The sequence below is a fragment of the Myotis brandtii genome, unplaced genomic scaffold (assembly GCF_000412655.1).
Source record: "Myotis brandtii unplaced genomic scaffold, ASM41265v1 scaffold221, whole genome shotgun sequence".
NCBI classification, from domain to species: Eukaryota; Metazoa; Chordata; class Mammalia; order Chiroptera; family Vespertilionidae; genus Myotis; species Myotis brandtii.
In genome coordinates this window covers 534,855-552,503 of record NW_005358287.1, presented here as the reverse complement: position 1 = coordinate 552,503, position 17,649 = coordinate 534,855, and the positions used below count along the sequence as shown (strand labels likewise).

At 48.3% G+C, this 17,649-nt stretch overlaps 1 protein-coding gene across 1 annotated transcript in view; it reads left to right on the top strand.

Moving 5' to 3' along the window:
- Positions 1–14,412, top strand: part of FSIP2 (fibrous sheath interacting protein 2) — a 54,999-nt gene extending 40,587 nt beyond the window's left edge. The window contains exons 15-19 of the mRNA XM_005866133.1: positions 59–2,655; positions 5,184–5,570; positions 7,914–8,011; positions 10,470–10,516; positions 14,273–14,412. Coding sequence (XP_005866195.1) covers positions 59–2,655; positions 5,184–5,570; positions 7,914–8,011; positions 10,470–10,516; positions 14,273–14,412 — 3,269 coding nt within the window. The remainder of the gene's footprint in view (positions 1–58; positions 2,656–5,183; positions 5,571–7,913; positions 8,012–10,469; positions 10,517–14,272) is intronic.
- The last annotated feature ends 3,237 nt before the right edge of the window (positions 14,413–17,649 follow it).

Here is a 17,649-nt window from a genome sequence, read left to right as displayed (position 1 = left end):
AGAGAGAAAGAGAAGCAACAAGAGGGAGGAAAAGAGAAACAACAAGAGGGAGGAAAAGAGAAAGTGGAAGTGAAGGAGATCAAAAATGAACCCAGGAAACCAGACAGTGCTCAGTACCCACCAAAAAGTAAGCCTGGGATTTTCCCTGCTAAACTTTTAGAGGATGTTATCATCGAAATGGTTAACAAGTTGATCTTTCGTGCCTCACCAGAAGCACAAACATCTGATAGATGCCAAAATGTCAGTGATGGCCAACATCAAGCCGACCTCTACGACACAGCCATGAAGCTCATTGAGTCGCTGCTGAAGGAGCTGTCCAAGGCTCAGATTAAGGTATTTAGGCCAGAAAAGGAAGGCCCGCTAGTCCCTCCTGGAGGTAAAGGGTCATCCGTTCCTAAAGGGCCTCCTAAGCAGAAAGAGCCAACGGCAGATGGAGCCTCACCTCCCACTAAGAAAGCAACGGGGGCGGAAATGTCCCAAACGCAGAAAGTGATGAAAGAAATCCCTCTAAATAAGGTGTCTTTCCTAGATAGAATCCCGGCCATCGATAAAACATTGGTTAACAAAGTTGTTCACTCTTCTGTATGCAGTATTTTGAAGGAATATAGGTCTCAAGACTCCCTTTGTCAAAATATAAAGAGCAACAGGGGAAATTTAGCGAGAAAACTGACCAGCACAGTGATCAATGAAATTTTTCAGCAGCAGCTGAACTTGGAGCCCAGCGATGAGGTCCCACCTTCGGCGTGTCTGCCTCTGGAATGTAAGGACATTGTCAAAAAGGTCCAGAAGGTGGTGCGGACAGCCAGTAAAGAGTGTCAGACGTTCTCACCGTACGCCATCCTGCTGCCTCGCGATTTTTTACAGAACATGATTTCTGCTCTTTTGCATAAGGTTTTCTCAGTCGCACCCAAAACCAAAGCAGCCACCTCGGAGGGCGGGTGGCTCACAGAACTGGATTTCCTGCAAATGAAGTTGCTGGGCACCGTCATGGCCGAGATCTCCAAGGACAAAGACATAACCATTCAGTACGTGGAGTCCTTGCATCCCAACGACGACGAGGTCCTCCAGCTGGTGGCCCTTTCTATTTATGGGAACCTCTTGTCCCAGTTTGGCTCGCAGGAGATGATACGAAACTGTGCAGCCAGCGGCTGCAGAATCCTCTCCGAGACCATCGTGGAGCTGGTGCTACGAGAGGTGTCCGGGAACCAGCTGCAGAGCTATTTCTCGGGAGAGCTGACCCCGTGTCAGTGCGCAGAAGTGGACAGCATCATTGAGAACATCCTCAAGGACGTCATCCGCAGCACGGACACGCCCCAGCCCCGTCCCGCGCCCGCCCACAGGCTGCCGTACAACGTCATAGAAGAAATCGCCGTCCAGTTTCTATCCAAGCTTTTATCTGTGTTTCCCACGGTGGACAAGAAAAGAAACAAATCCCTAGAAACTGAAATGCAAAACATCATGTCCAAAATATTAACTTCCCTGCAAGAATTTATCTCGAAAAGTAAGATCAAACTCACACCACCAGCCAAGGCACTGGCGACTGTACCGTTGTCTGACAATGAAACGATCAAAAAGGTCGTCAATTCTGTCTACACCCGGGTGTTAAAGCACTCTGGCTCCCATATGTCCATCTTCAAGGACTTAATGGGGAAGAGCAATGTCCTCTCTGACATAATAGGCTTCTTGATGGTGAAGGAAATTTCCAATTCTAAATTTCAACAGCAAGGAGAGGAAGAAGTATCGAGCTCAGAACTGGCGCTGGAAGCTGTCAAAATTATGGAAAAGGTGGTCAAAATTGTTGAATTTAAGTCCCAGGACAGGTCTTCCTCCAAAAAAGGTTCCATGTTGAATGCCACATGTTTAGAGGAAGCACTGGCCTTGTTCTTAGCCAAACTGGTAAAGTTGCCCAGTGCCTCAAGCAAAGATGCCAAGAACTTATCAAAGCCCGAGTTAAATAAAATTGCATCTCAGCTGACTAAATCTGTGTCGGCGGAGATTTCCAAAAGTAACATTAGTCTCGTTGCTGCTGACCCTGAGGGACAGCTTTTAAACCCGGAAAGTGTCGAAATGATCTCTCAGATTATCGACTCTATTTACAGCAACGTGCTGATACAATCCGGGACCTACAAGGACCTTTACTACGACATCAAAGGCACCAACAGAGTCTTCCCCCAAAAGGTGGCCAATTTAATCATCGATGGCGTTTCCAGCGTTACCTTAGATACAGACACCGATTGCTCCAAGGATTCCCATGCGGACCACTTTGGAGATCTAGACGTGAACAGGATTGTCCAGAAGGCGCAAGAACACGCTTTCAAAACGAACGCTGACACGAAGAATGGAGCGCCCGATCAAAACACATGGGGAGAGGAAACGCAAATTAAAATCGTCCCCCACATTGGGAACAAGCCCATCAAAATAGATCCCGGCATTCTTTCACAACACTTAGCAGTCATTTCAGTAAAAACTGAACCTCTTGAGAAGCTTCAGATGGAGTGTTTAAGAAACACCGGGCACAGCATAGCAGAAGTGAGAAGAGCATCGATGCAGGGGAGAAGTTATTCCTCCGCAGACGCATCTAATGAGGAAAAGCTCAAGAAAGAAAGACGCACCTCGCTGAACAGGACGGGGCGTCTGGACATGAAACCCTTAGAGGTAAGTGTGAACGCAGCCGCAGGCAAACAGGTGAAGAGTGAGCCGAGGTGGCCGTGTGACTCTCCTCCTCGAATGGGTATTTGGGATGCTTTCTGGTGTCGCTGCTGCGGCCCAGCCCAACAGGGGCATTGGTTGTGCTGGTTCAGCCCTACAGTCATCTGACTTCCTGGGACTTGGCCCATGGTGGTTCCCTCTAACGGTCTCGGGCCAGTGTTCCTAAGACAGTCCGTTTAAACGGTGTTGCTCTGTTTGTAAACAGAATGGGAGCACAGGGGCACACCCTTCACAGGAAAAGCAGGCTGACTACGGCTGTAATCTTCATGTGAAGATTCAGAAGAAACACAATCTCCTGCCGTTCCTGCAGTTCTTAGCGTGGATGTCGAAAGGCGCCTCAAAGGGACAGCTAGGCTATCAGGACATAGGAAGGTTCAAAAACTACCTAAAGTAGCTTTAATTGCTCAGACTTGAAGCTCTCCCGCAGCAGCAACCTGCTGGCTTTTAGCAACATGTCCACAAACATTAGGCGACAAACTCTTAGATTACACTTGTTTCTTACTATTCGACTTTCATTTGCCTTTTCCAATTTCTTCTATCCTGCAAAGAAGTACACAGTTCCTCCCTCTCCCCCGCTTTTCCTGGACCCAGCAGCCCTGATGCTGCCGCACTGACGACCCTGTGTCCTCTTTCTGTAGGCCTAGCTCTGCCCTGCCGCTCACATTCAAGCCCCACATACACGAAACTGCCTGGGACTTTAAAATGCCAACATGATGCCCTTGTTACAAGGAAACTATGCCCCTGAGGACAGGGGGTGTCTGGACAGTGGGGTGACCCTGATCCACTGCACATTTTTCTTCGTTATCAAAGCCCCTGGTCTAATGGTGCTCGTTCATAGGACGACTAGGTGTGTCCAGGTATATAGTCTGTGGCCTGGAAAACGAGAAAAAAAATGTATAGGACCGTGCTCCCTGCCCTGCAGCCCATAGAACTCAGTCTCAGGGTTGGTAAATATGTTACCGAGGGCTTTCTGTTTTTATACCCAAATAACTGAATTTCTCATGGGCTGAGACACTAATTTCATCTCCTTTGTCCTCAACTTTTTGGACCAATCCTTTCTGGCTCAAAACGTTCCTGTTCCATATGGGTTCTCATCATGGCTCTAGCATGCGACTTGGTAGTCTTCATTTATGTACAAGTACTCTCTCAGGAGTAAAAGAGTGTGAACAGACTGTGGTGTAACACTACTCAAAATCAGTTTTTAATTATCAGTAGAATTCTCTGTCACAATATTACCCTTAGTTGCCAGCTCTCTTTGCTGAAGTCATTTATAGACCAAAGAAAGCAGGAAGAGGCTATGTCAACCAAACAATTACCCCATCCTCTATCCTCTAAGTGGGAGAAAAGCCATCCTAAACATAAAACTTAGAAATAAAGAAGCAGACATAGCAAGCTCTGCTAAGACGTGTCACCTGCACCAATCTGGGTACCAATACAGTCTCTCTCCGCACAGAGGAAGGAAAGACAGAAGTCAGTGAATTAGATCAGAGAACCAGGCGACTGTCGGCTCCACTACGGGCTTTACTTTCTGCTCTGAGGTGACAAATTCCCAGCACACGAGGCGTATACATTATTAAAACCACACACAGTAACAAATCTCACAGCCACATAGAATGACTTTGGATTTTCTCAACCACCGGTTCCCTCCACTAACACAGAAAATCAAAATGGATTTTTTTAATTTCCTAAGAAGGCAGTTTCTATATATTGTTACATATTCCTTTAGGGCACTATTTTCTGAAAACGGACTTACCACGTTGCAAAGGCATGTTGAGGTCAACGATTATTAACTTAAGTCAGTTTAGAGGCTCTGTGGCATCATCAAAGGCTACAAAAGTGGGGAAACTCTCTTATTTAATCATCGATGTCTTTGAACTGTCTTTCAACGTGGAGAATGGAAAGTGAGGTTCGATGAGGGAGATGAGAGAAGAGTGGAGATGTATGTTCTAAACATTCTTTTGAAAAACATGTGTCCAAAGATCCAGGAGCAGAAGGATAAGGATCAAAATCAAAACGTTCACAATTTTGGTATTAGTCTTTTAAAAATCAAAATTAGATAATAACAGTTTTTTATAGGGGAAAGAAAAGATTACTCTATGGTTCCTTATCTAGAATTTTTGAAAAATAGATGATCACGGCTACTTCTGTTACAAAACTTTAGAAGTAAGTGGATAAAAAGTAAAATACCAAGTTTAAGAAAAAAGGACCTGTTATAGACCTTCTATACTTTGAAGTAAGTTATGGTAGATTAATATGATCTCCGAGTATAAAAGAAGTTATGATAGACACCAAGTATGTCTCATAATTTCCATTTGATCCTTAAAATGCTACTAACATACAAGTGAGTGGTAGGGAAGGAAACAGTATTTAAATTGAAAACTATAAATCCTATTAACATGGCTCTAAGACCATAGGACCATAGAAAAAGGGATGGAGGCACTTGTTTTTAATATTCTTTGTCACTTCAATTGCAGGCTGTTGGCCGAAATTCCTTTCAGAACCTAAGAAAGCCTGATATCACCAAGGTGGAGCTTTTAAAAGACGTTCAGAACAAACAAGATCTTCTCATCCGATTAGTAGTTCATGATATTGAAGGTGAGTCAGAAAGTCCCAAGGGAGAGGAGCCGACCACTGATGACTATGAATTTGTTCTGAGAGAGGACATAAGAGAAGCAAGCTGTGAACTATTTGAGGAAGAAGCTACGGAGGCAGATACGGAAAGCCCGGAGGCCACCGGGAAGCCTCCAGGAGGACCGACGGGGAGGGAAGTGAAGTGGCCCGCCGCTGAGCTGGACCAGCCCACCTGCTCCTCCATCCTGGCTGTCACCGACTCCTTCTGGGGGAATGAGCCGCAGTGTGAGGTGAGTGAGGAGGGCTGCCGGTGACCCGACATGTATGGGAAAGGGGGAGATCTTCAGAAATTCTGTCCAGAATACTCCTTCATTAGGCAGAGGAGAACACTAAAGTGGTTCCTGTCACTCAGGAGCCTGGTGATGTTCATAGGATAAGAGAAATGATGAACAGGTGAAGCCATAAAACTCAACCGAGGGAATGCAGGTCACAGAAGGAGACCTGGGTTAGTTAGAGGCCCCGGGAGGAGATAAAATGGGAACCATGTGGGAGAAATGAAAGCTAACTATTTATATCTATTACTTAATAGACTCCAGCCTTTATTGTATTTTAGCTAATAAACACCCATTGAAGATTCTATGTAGAAAAGCCTTATGCAGGTAGGATATAACCAGAGGAAGGGCCAAGGTAGGAAGAAAATAAAAGATCCACACAAATTCAGATGATCTAGGTTTGAATTGAAAATTATTTGAGGAAATAATGGCTCAAAACATCCCTAATTTGGGAAACGAAATAGACATGCAGGTCCAGGAAGCCCAGAGAGCTGAATGGAAGACCTGAAACAATAAAATTCCTTGCAACCTCCTTGACATCAGCCTAGATGTTATTGTGGATCTGACTACAAATGCAAATGAAACAAAGGAAAAAAGGAAAAAATAAACAAAAGGGACTACAACAAAATAAAAGACTTCTGTACAGTGAAGGAAACCATTGTTAAAACAAAAAGACAGCCCAGCCAGCATGGCTCAGTGGTTGAGCACCAACCTATGAACCAGGAGGTCATAGTTTGATTCTCGGTCAGGGCACATGCCCAGGTTGTGGGCTCAATCCCCAGTAGGAGGTGTGCAGAAGGCAGCTGATCAATGATTCTCTCTCATCATTGATGTTTCTATCTCTCCCTCTCCTTCTCCCTGCCTCTCTGAAATCAATAAAAAAGAAGACAACCCACTCACTAAATGGGAAAAGATATTTGCACATCATACATCCAACAAGGGGTTAATATTCAAAAAAACATAAAGAACTCATGCAACAATAAAAAAATAACCCAACTGCAAATGGACAGAGGATCAGAATAGACATTTTTCAAAAGAATACATACAAACGGGCAATAGGTACATGAAAAGATGTTCAACATCACTATTTATTAGGGAATTGCAAATCCAAACCACACACCTGTAGAATGGCTATTATAAAAAAGATAAGAAATAATAAATGTTGGGGAGAACGTGGAGAAAATATAACCCTTGTATACTGTCGGTAGGACTGTAAGTTGATGCAGCCACATGGAAAACAGTATGGAGGTTCCTCAAAATATTAAGAATAGAACAACCACATAATCCAGCTGTTGTTCCACTTCTGGATATTTATCTGAAAAATATGAAAACACTAATTTGAAAAGATATATGCACCCCCTATATTCATGCAGCACTGTTTACAGTAGCCAAGATATAGAAGCAACCCAAGTGTCCAACAATGAATGGAGAGATAAGTTGTGGCTACATATATATGGAATACTATTCAATAATAAAAAATAATGAAATCTTGCCATTTTGACAAAATGGATGGACCTTAAAGGTGTAATGTGAAATGAAATAAGTCAGAAAGAGAAAGATAAATAACATGTGATTTCACACATGTGAAAATTTTTAAAAAAATTAAAAGCAAAAAAAAACCATAAAGAAACCTAATAGATGCAGAGAACAGATAGGTGGTGACCAGAAGTTAAGGGTAGGACTGGTGACAGGAGTCAAACGGGTCAATTGGATGGTAATGGAGAGTAACTAGACTTAATGGGGGTGATCACTTTTTAGTGTATACACATGTTGAATTACAATGCTGTATACGTGAAACTTGCATAATAATATTTTTAAAGAAATGTTGTTGTATTACATTAGCAAAAGTCAAAATATATTGTAATGTTCCCAGTCATAATAGCCTTTTTGGAGATTCAGAATAAAGGTATTCTCATAAAAGGTATGGCCATGAAATTCACATATGACTTCCCAGCAAGCAGATGAGAGTGCCACTCACAGTGACTGACCTGGTAGCTTCTGAGATTGACCGGGATTATATCTATTCCCTTTATTTTTGAAGCCAGTAAAACCTGATTAAAATACTAGTGAAGTGCAGAAGTGGAAAGCTAATATTCTTCAAACATCGTGCAAGGTTTATCTTTAAAACCCATTCAAACTCCTACATTAAAATACCATCTTCACTGAGCCACTGCCCACGGATTCCATTGGAAAGAGACATTTTAATCAGAACGATGGGTTCATCCATCTTTCCAATAACCCCTCAGGCGCTCCCTCACGCTGTGCATGTGAGGGCTTGACGCCTGGGTTCCACCTTTGCAGAAAGAAGACGGGGAGTCCACGGAGCCGATCCATCACCTCATACACAGGATTATGAGCACGTCGTCTTACAACCAGGAGGACCTGGGCTCACCTGCCAGGTACGTGGCCGCAAAGCAGCACGGGAGGAGCCATCGGAGGGGGAGGGCTGGGTCGGGAGAACGGGCCCTGGTAGAGCCACGATGGCGCTGTGGCTCAGTCCCAGGCCTTCCCACCCGGAATCCCCACGGTGGCTGCTCCCAAAGGCCTCCCCTTCCCACGTGACCCCCATGTTGATTCCCGGGGCCTCTACGTGTCTGGGATCACGATGCCCGAGTGTCTTGTTTCCCTTCATTACTTGTTCTCACCGGGGAGATAGGCGCCCGGTCCCAGAGGCCTCTGCAGCGCCTGCCGAGGCTGCCCGCTCAGACCCCGAGTGACCGCACGTCCCTGCGACCGCCTGTAAGAACCACCCAGGGAGAGAAGGGCCGTGTGGGCTGGAGGCTCCGAGGTGACGGCTAGGGAGCATGGGAGTTTGCTGAGCGACGGGAAGGATGGACCGCAACTGCATGAGGAGGAGACACCCAAGTCAGGCTGACTACGGAGGACAGAGCACAGCACTTGTTAGTTAGACCTGCCATCTAACTGATAACCAGGCCTAAAGCGGTTCAAGTTTGTCTAAAACGGCTCTACGTGCACACGAACAGGCGTGCACTGCAAGAGGCAGCGTTCTCCGTTGTGGAAGCGCAGTGGGTAGAAGGAGAAAGAGATTCCTGTTGCATTCCCCACCCCCCAGCACGAGGGAACTGTTTCCTCTTGACACGACACGACACTCACACCACTTGGGGATGTTTGCTCCTGGACCACGCTTGCCTTTTATTCCTGCACGAAGGTTCCTTAAACACACATACTTAGTCACGCAAGCACCTCTCTCCTGCTGGTAGCAAAGATGAGGACCCGGGCACGGAGCGAATCAAATCAAAGCCAAGTTCGGGCAGGTTGGGAGCGGGAAACTGCGGGCCTTTGTTTGCCAGGCAAACAGCTGCCGACACAGCACCGTCACAGGAGTCCGGAGGCCCGCCCAGGACCAGCAGCGACCAAGTGAAGGCCCAATGAGCGAGCGAGCGAGCAAGCGAGAGCCACATTCACCCTGGAGGGAAATCCCACAGGGTGCACTCGCCCTTCCCCGGCGCGCTCTGCACCAGGCGCGGCCCGGTTGGGTAGAAAGAGCCCAAATCCCGGTTCCTCCCTTGGGGTGGGAAGGGTAGGTTTCCACTTGTCGGCAATATCCCGGCCTATCCGTAGACGTTCTGAGAGACGGGAGATGTTCCCGTCTCCCCTGAACAGAAGCGCAGCCAGGGTGGTGGCTGGATGGTCTAGGCCTAGACACCCCAAGGCAGTGGATGGGGGCCCCAGGCAGGAACATCCCAGGGGCAGCCAGTGCCTACCCACCTGAGAGCAAGGGGTGGGCCATCGGCCGAGGAACACACTAGAACTCCTAAGGTCCTGCGTGCGGGACACACTAGAACTCCTAAGGTCCTGCGTGGGGGACACACTAGCACTCCTAAGGTCCTGCGTGAGGGACACCTTAGAACTCCTAAGGTCCTACGTGCGGGACACATTAGAACTCCTAAGGTCCTGCGTGAGGGACACCTTAGAACTCCTAAGGTCCTACGTGCGGGACACATTAGAACTCCTAAGGTCCTGCGTGCGGGACACCTTAGAACTCCTAAGGTCCTGCGAAGAGACAGGATAACAACTCTTGGGAAAGGAAACATTTAAGTCGATCAGGAAGGTGGGGGGGGCGGGGAGAAGCAGAAAAAATAGGCCCTTGTACGTTGCTGTTGGGAATTTAAAATGGTACAGCCGCTGTGAAAAACAGTACAACAGTTTCTCAAAAAAGCTAAATGTGGAGCTACCGTACGATCCAGCAAGCCCACCTCTGGGTGCGCACCCACAGGACTGAACAGGGGCGCCCAGAGGTTCGTGCCCAGCAGCGTTGTGCACAATCCAGATCTGGGAGCCACCGCACTGGGGGACGGTGGAGAGAGAAAACGTGGTGCACACAGGCACGAGGCTCGGATTCAGCCCGTAACAGGGAGGAGGTCGGGGCACGCTACAACACGTGTGACCTGAAGACACGGCTAAGTCCGTCACGAGAGGACAGACACCACATGATTCCACGTCCGTGAGATACTTCGTGGTCAAACTGGAAGTAGAAGAGCGGCTCCGGGGGGTGCGGCGAGAGGAAAGTGGGTGTTAGTAGCTGAAGGGTGCGGGGTACCAGCTGGGGAAGATGACAACGTCCTGGAGAGGATGGTGGTGGCGGCTGCCCGGCAATGTGAACGGGCTCAAGCACAGCAGGTTTCGGGGTTACATGGGGTGTGGGGTGGACTTCACCAACATTTGTGAAGTGGGGGGAGTCCACTGAGGAATCACAGCTGCCCCTTTGGGCACGCAGGGATCTGGTACGTCGCGTTCGCTCCCACGGGAAGCACGGCTGACAGCTGTCCTTCCGCTGAGTACTTCCTCCCCGGTCGGTGCGCAGACCGTGAAATGCTCCTTTCCCTTTGCTTGCAGTGACACCAAGGACTGTGCCCCAGAGACGCCCGCTAAAGCACCAAACGGTGAGATTTATTTTTTTAACTTAAATTAGAAAGTATTCAAAAGAGGACTTTGTCTACTGCTTTGATCAATAGTTCAGTTATCAAATCTGAAATTGATCCTTTTTTCTTAATTTCTCTTTATTGTTGAAAGTATTCCAGATGCCCCATTTTTCCCCATTGACTGCCGTCCACCCCACAGCGGCCCCTCCCAGGCCTCCGCCGCCGCCCTGCTGCCTGTGCCGTGGGCTGTGCACGTATGCACGGAAGCTCCCGGGTTTGGTTTTGGTGTGGTTTTTGTTTTTTTCTCTGAGCTTGAACTACTTCTGGAAATAGGATCCTACATCCCTCAGGTGTCCAAATGAGCCCGTCAGCTTGTCTTGTCTGAACTGCTATCACATTTTCTTAATGATTTTGATGAGGAATATGATGCTGTGAATCGACATTTACCGTGGGAGACCTAGCCACAAAATGAGGGTATATCATACCATAGTTTCTATCCAAGCCAGAACCCAGGACACTAGGATTTAACAATTTTTTGAGAGGTTATTCTTCCTGTGGCTTAGCCCTACAAAAAAGGACACCCCCCCAAAAAAAAGAGGAGGGGCTTTTAGAGCTAAGTTTATTTGCTGACATCATAATCTAACTAGAATGGAACTCTCTCTTTTTTTTTTTCAAAATACACTTTTATTGATTTCAGAGGAAGGGAAAGGGAGAGAGAGAAACATTAATGATGAGAGAGAATCATGGATCAACTGCTTCCTGCATGCCCCACACTGGGGATCGAGCCCACAATCCAAACATGTGCCCTGACTGGGAATCAAACTGTGACCTCCTGGTTCATAGGTCAACGCTCAACCACTGAGCCACGCCAGCCAGGCATCACTTTTTCTTTTTTTCAATCTCTCAGTACCAACTCCTTAGAACATCTGTGAAGATGTTTTGGTTCTCTGTTCATTGAATTCTCAGAGAATCAATATAGTTCTAACAGCCCTGCCTGGTGTTGCTCAATGGTTAGAGCACCCACAGGTCAGGGATTTGATTCCTGGTCGAGGGCATGTACTGAGGCTGCAGGTTCAATCCCCAGCGCTGGCTGGGGCAAGTGTGGGAGGCAACGAATCCATGTGTGTGTGTGTCTCTCTCTCTGCCTCCCCCCTACCCTTTCCACTCTCTCTAAAAACCAATGGAAAAAGTATCCTCAAGTGAGGATTAACAAAAATTACACATACATTTCTAACGGGGGTAGCACGTGCAAGAGACGAAGTGCTATGCTTACTGCTATGCGGCCTTGACACTCTAGCCACAGGTTCCCCGGGCTTTTCACACACGCAACCGCTCAGGGAGTTGGAGAAATCTGCTCTCGTGGCAGGGGAAGTGGGAATCACGTGCATAATGTGGCCCACAGCATGGCAGTCAGTGGCCAGAAGCCTATGAACACACCATAAGCAGCAGGCGTGGCCCCAATCACTGATACCGGCCCTTATCAGGGAGCCAGAGGCTGGCAGAGCCAGACAGGAACACTTACTGCAGCGCCCTCCTGCGCTCATGAGGACTCTCAGGTGCAGGGGGGGGTGGCGCGGCCAAGGGCACTTCTAGCCGGAGGCAGTGTGCGGTCTAGACCCCGCCCTCCTGTGTGTGTGTGTGTGTGTGTGTGTGTGTGTGTGTGTGTGGCTTCCTTCCTGTGCTGTCGCAATGCTCATGCTTAAACCTTACGCCCTTAGCAGTGCTGCAGCCGCCCAGCCCAATCACGCGCTCACTCACTCATCACAGACTGACCACGCACCCCCGTGTTACACCCCGTGTGCGAGCAAACCTGACAGGTCGTGGCGCTCACAGACTTTCCATTGCAACACGGGGCAGGGCCTCAAAGGCTAAGAACATTGAAGGAGCCCTTCCCATCTCCTCGGGGACAAACACCAAAGACACTGCAAAGGCTTGCAAATCCCTACTTCATCCGGACATGACCCCAAGCCCCCTGCTACCTCCCAATCCGCCACCTCTGACTCCCCTCGGGGCACCCTCGCTCCAGCCTCACAGCATCGCTCAATCCTCACCTTCAGCCTCACTCACATGTCACCTCAGTGAGGTGTGGACGAAACCCTAGGAAACGGTAGCCTGGGCGCCACCATGGCCCTCCCTGCCCCCCTGTGCTCGTCTCTCTCCCTGGCGCTGGTGATTACCGGGCTGGCAACTGAGCTTTTCACTGTCTCCTGGTAGAATGTGAGCTCACAGCTGTTTTCCCAACAGCCCAAGACAGGCACGTAGGAGGAGGAGGAGGCCTTTGGTACAACAGGGGGCACGATGGGAATAACGGGGGAGGGGCGCGAGCATTCTGGCTTGGGGAAGCTGAGACGGAGGGCCTGTTAGATACGCAAGCTGAGCTGTCACAACAGGAATAGGATATTTAGGTCTGGAGTCCAACGGGCGGTCAGGGCTGAAGACACGCATGCTGAGTTTCCTAGGATGTACACAAGAAAATCTCAAACCATTTACATCTGAACACCTGAGGTCCTGCACCTCTTTATCGAAGAACTAAGACATGTGTACAAAACTTTAAGGGAAAGGGCAAGAGATGTCCACCTCCCAGGTAGCCAAGATTTTGCCATTTTCAGACAAAAATGTTAAAGCTGTGCTTATTAAAACTCCCGTGAAGTAACAGCACATACACTAGAATCACGTGGGAAGCAGCTGTTCTCCACAGACCCGCAGTCTACTCGCTCCTCTCAGACCCAGGGAGCACCCGCTCCCTGCTGCGGGATCAGGATTCTCCGCTCTGCTGCTCGCGTTAGAGATACGTGGCATTTACCTTTTGATCTGTTTTTATTGATTTTGGGGGAGAGAGGGAGAGGGAGAGAGAAACATGGATGATGAGAGAGAATCATGGATCGGCTGCCTCCTGCACGCCCCATGCTGGGGATGGAGCCCGCAATCCGGGCCTGTGCCCTGACTGGGAATTGAACCCTGACCTCCTGGTTCATAGGTCGACGCTCAACGGCTGAGCCACGCTGGCAGGCTTAATGCTCGTCTGCTTCCCCGGGACCACTCTGAATTAGACAGCCTCACTGCACACACTGAAAGCTGGTTGACCAGGGGAGCTCAGCTCACCAGGCTTTTCGGGGAGTTTTCTGCTGGAAGAAGAAAGGCACTCTTTGCACGCCTGATGGGTTCAGGAGGGAGAATGCTGCCACAAGAGTCCGGGGGCTGGACCCGAACCCATCGTGGCCACTCTCTGCTCCTGTGAGCCCAGCAGGGCCTCTGACCTCGTCAATAGTCAGAGTCCAAAGTGGAGACCTCCTCCTCCTCGTTTCCTTCGCAGAAAAAGCATCTCTGAGGGTGACCTTCAGCCCCTAGAGTGTGTGGTCCGTGTCAAGGCCTGACCTCTAACAGCGCGGCCGGGTGGGCAACGTGAGGATGTCTGAGAAACGCCATGTCTGAGGGTGACCTTCAGCCCCTAGGCCAGGGGTGGGCAAACTTTTTGACTCGAGGGCCACAATGGGTTCTTAAACTGGACCGGAGGGCCGGAACAAAAGCATGGATGGAGTGTTTGTGTGAACTAATAGACATTCAAAGTAAACATCATTACATAAAAGGGTACGGTCTTTTTTTTTTTTTAGTTTTATTCATTTCAAACGGGCCGGATCCGGCCCGCGGGCCGTAGTTTGCCCACGGCTGCCCTAGAGTGTGTGATGCCTGTCAAGGCCTAACCTCTAACCACGGGGCTGGGTGGGCAGCGTGAGGATGTCTGAGAAACGCCATGTTGCTCTTCTGCTTTGTCCACAGAAGCCGCCAAGCCCAGTGCTTGCAAGCAGGGGTCCAAGATGCTGGCCCGGGTCACGTCGGTTCTGTCCAAGATGTTTTCTCGCAGCAGCAGCAGCAGCGCGTCCAAAGCTTCGTCATCCCCGCCCCAGGCTGAGCGCTGAGACTTTTATACCCGAGACTTCTAGACTCACCTCCCGTAGAAAATAAAGTGATTTTTGCAGCAAAACCCCGTGTGAGCGGAGATGCTTTGTAGAGCATGGAGCCAAGGTGAAGGGCAAGAGGAAGGAAGCGGGCGTGGGTGAGAGAGGGTCCGGGAGCTTCTCGGAGGGCCCCTTGGTCCAAGGAGGGGCTGGCGCTACGATCGCCTGGAGCCTCCAGAGGAGGAGACCGGACGTGGCCGGAGGGCACCCTCAGCCCCAGGCACAACAGCACGTGAACCTGAAGGTTTTTCTGTTAAATGTTTGGAGGAATTTGTATCAAAATAGTTAACAAACTGAGGTGAAACTGGAGCAGAGTCTACGACCCCGCTATACAACTGCCTAGTTCACTGCTAAAGTGGATGTGGATGTGCAAATCAGGGTATTTACACCAGACAGAAGAAACCAGCTTTCCACCTGAAGATAAAACTTCATCCTTTCATACTAGTGATATACCTCCTAGGCAACAAGACCCCAATGTGGCTAAAGCACCGCAGAGAAGGAAGTAATCACTTTGTATAAAATGCTAGAGATGCATAAAATGACCCCTGGGACTGACAAAAACCCTTTTCAGACACAGTAACTTTGTGGATAAAATACCATAAAAAAGTCATGGGTCAGTAAAGTTATTAAAACCTTATGTAAATATTTTAACATGAAAATAGATAGCAAGGCTCTATTTATAAAAATAATAAAAAGTAAAGAGAAAATTTAACAAGATGGAGAGCTAATACAGGGATAAAAGAGCCCTGGCCGGTGTTGCTCAGTGGATAGAGCATCAGCCTGCGGACTGAAGGGTCCCGGATTTGATACTGGTCAAGGGCGTGTACCTTGGTTGTGGGCTCCATCCCCAGTAGGGGGAAGAAATTTTCCAAAATCAGTTAACATGGTACTTTGTGATTTTAGCATGTTTGCCCCTAAAATCTAAGGATCTTGTTTAAAACATCCAAAAAGGTGAACAAAACAGAAAAGAGAGTCCACCACATCACTGCCAGCCCAACGCTGACTCGGGAATTTTAAGGAATGTGGTATCTTCTTTTGGATCTAAAATTTTCTTGGTAGGAGCTGGTGCTAAAAATTGAAGCATCTGAGAAAATTCTGTTTTACCAAATTGCATTTTCTTTAACAAAATCAGTCAGTGAGGTTGGGACAGGACGCTCCAGAGAAAAAGATGTGACTATATAGTAAAACATTTACATTACAATGAGAATGAAATTATTCAATTGGTAATTTATTCAATTCGTAATAATCCCATACATTACTTAACATTGACTTCTAAGGCATTCTTCTCTCAGACAACCATCAATCCTCTTCTTAAAAACTAAATCAACTGTTTAGTCATTTTTTTTCTTCTTTGTTGGTTATTGTTGTTGTTAATCCTCACATGAGGATATTTTTCCATTGATTTTTAGAGAGAGTGAGAGGGGGAGAGACAGAGAGAGAGAGAGACATTAATGTGAGAGAGACACATTGATTGGTTGCCTCCCACAGGAGCCCTGACCAGAGCCTGCAACCGAGGTACATGCCCTTGACTGGAATTGAACCCGGGACCTTTCAGTGTGCAGGCCTACGCTCTATCCACAGAACCAAACCAGCTAGGGCCTGTTGAGTCACTTAATAAATATATTTTATCTTCCACTTTATGCCCAGAATTGTTCCATAAGATATAAATTCAGAAATATAAATTCAAAGGCCCTGCCTTTAGATATTGTAAATAATGTCTATAATCCAGAGTGCTGCGGGCACTCACAGGGCAGGAGGGAAGGACCGCGGTCAGCCTCGCTGGACATCTGATCTGGTGAAACGTCACCAACAGTAGACGTGCAAACGCACAGGATGTTTTCCATTAATAAACGGCGCAGCACACAGTCTACATGGGATTCGTGCAGAATTGCTGTGCCCTGTTTTTCACAAACTACAAAGTAATGGTGGCGAGACGCAATATTTTCACATAACACGTGGTAATGGGAGGTTTTTTTAAAAGGGGAAGTAATACTTTGGGGGAAATAATTGACCAACCATCTGTAGAACCAATACCAGGTGACTATGTCTTTCCTGGGCCGGTGGCTCAGCTGGTTGGCGGGTCGTCTTGTACAGGAAAAGGATGCAGGTTAGAGTCCCATCAGGGCACATGCCTGGGCTGTGGGTGGGTGGGACACATACAGAAGGCAACCCATCAATGTTGCCCCTCTCTCTCTCTCTCTCTCTCCCAACCCCCTTGTCTCTCCCTCGCTCATTTTTCTCTCTAAAATCAATGAAAACATATCCTCAGGTGAGGATTAAATAAAAATTAGTAAGCCCTTTAAATATTTTGTTTGAATTCTTTGTTTTAGTGTTTTATTTATTCTGTATCTGGCCTTATTTTTTATAAATCCAGTTTACTTAAATCCTCTTTAAGCCTTATTCTTTTCCATTTTTGCTTTTAACTTAGTATTTGAAGACATTGTAACTTCAAATAAAAAATCAAAAAAGTAAAAAAAAAAAGTAAAAAGTCCTAATTGCGGCATAGAAACTGAAGCTCTGAAACAAAAGTGAATTCCGCCCTCGAATGACAGTGACTTCAGATGCGCCGATGTGACGGGTGCCCCCCACCTCCTTCCAGAGCCATTAGTACCAAAGGGCTGCAGCCAGACCCGTTTCGGGGGAGACGGTGAGACAGGGAGACGGGGAGACGGGGAGACGGGGAGACGGGGAGACGGGGAGACGGGGAGACGGGGAGACGGGGGCAGAGGAAGCCCCCTCCCTCCTGCCGCTCCCCCGAGGTCAGGCCTGGCCTCAGCTGCCACCACTGAGGTCCCCAGCCATCGAGGCACCGAGGTGGGTGGTGGTCACCTTCCCTTTCCATCACCTGGTGCTGAACAGCTTCTGCCATGGAACGGCGAGGACAATCCCCCTGACAGCCCTGCCGGGGGATAGTCAGTCATGAAAGGGGCGTCCAGAGAAGCCGGCTGATGGGTCCGTCCAGCTCTACCCTTCCGCCGCCTCCTGCCGCTTTCTGACCAGTCGCCCTGGAAACGCTCCGGGAGGTGCTGTCAGAGCTGAACCCGTTCCCTCTGAAGCGATGGAGCAGGACAGGGGTGCGGTCAACTCCCCGGCGAACCCCCCAGGAGGTGACACACAGAGATCCTGTGCGCTTGGTGTTGGCGGCTTGATGCTGCCCCAAGGCTGGTATTGTAGGGAGAATTCCTCGTTTGCTCCAGC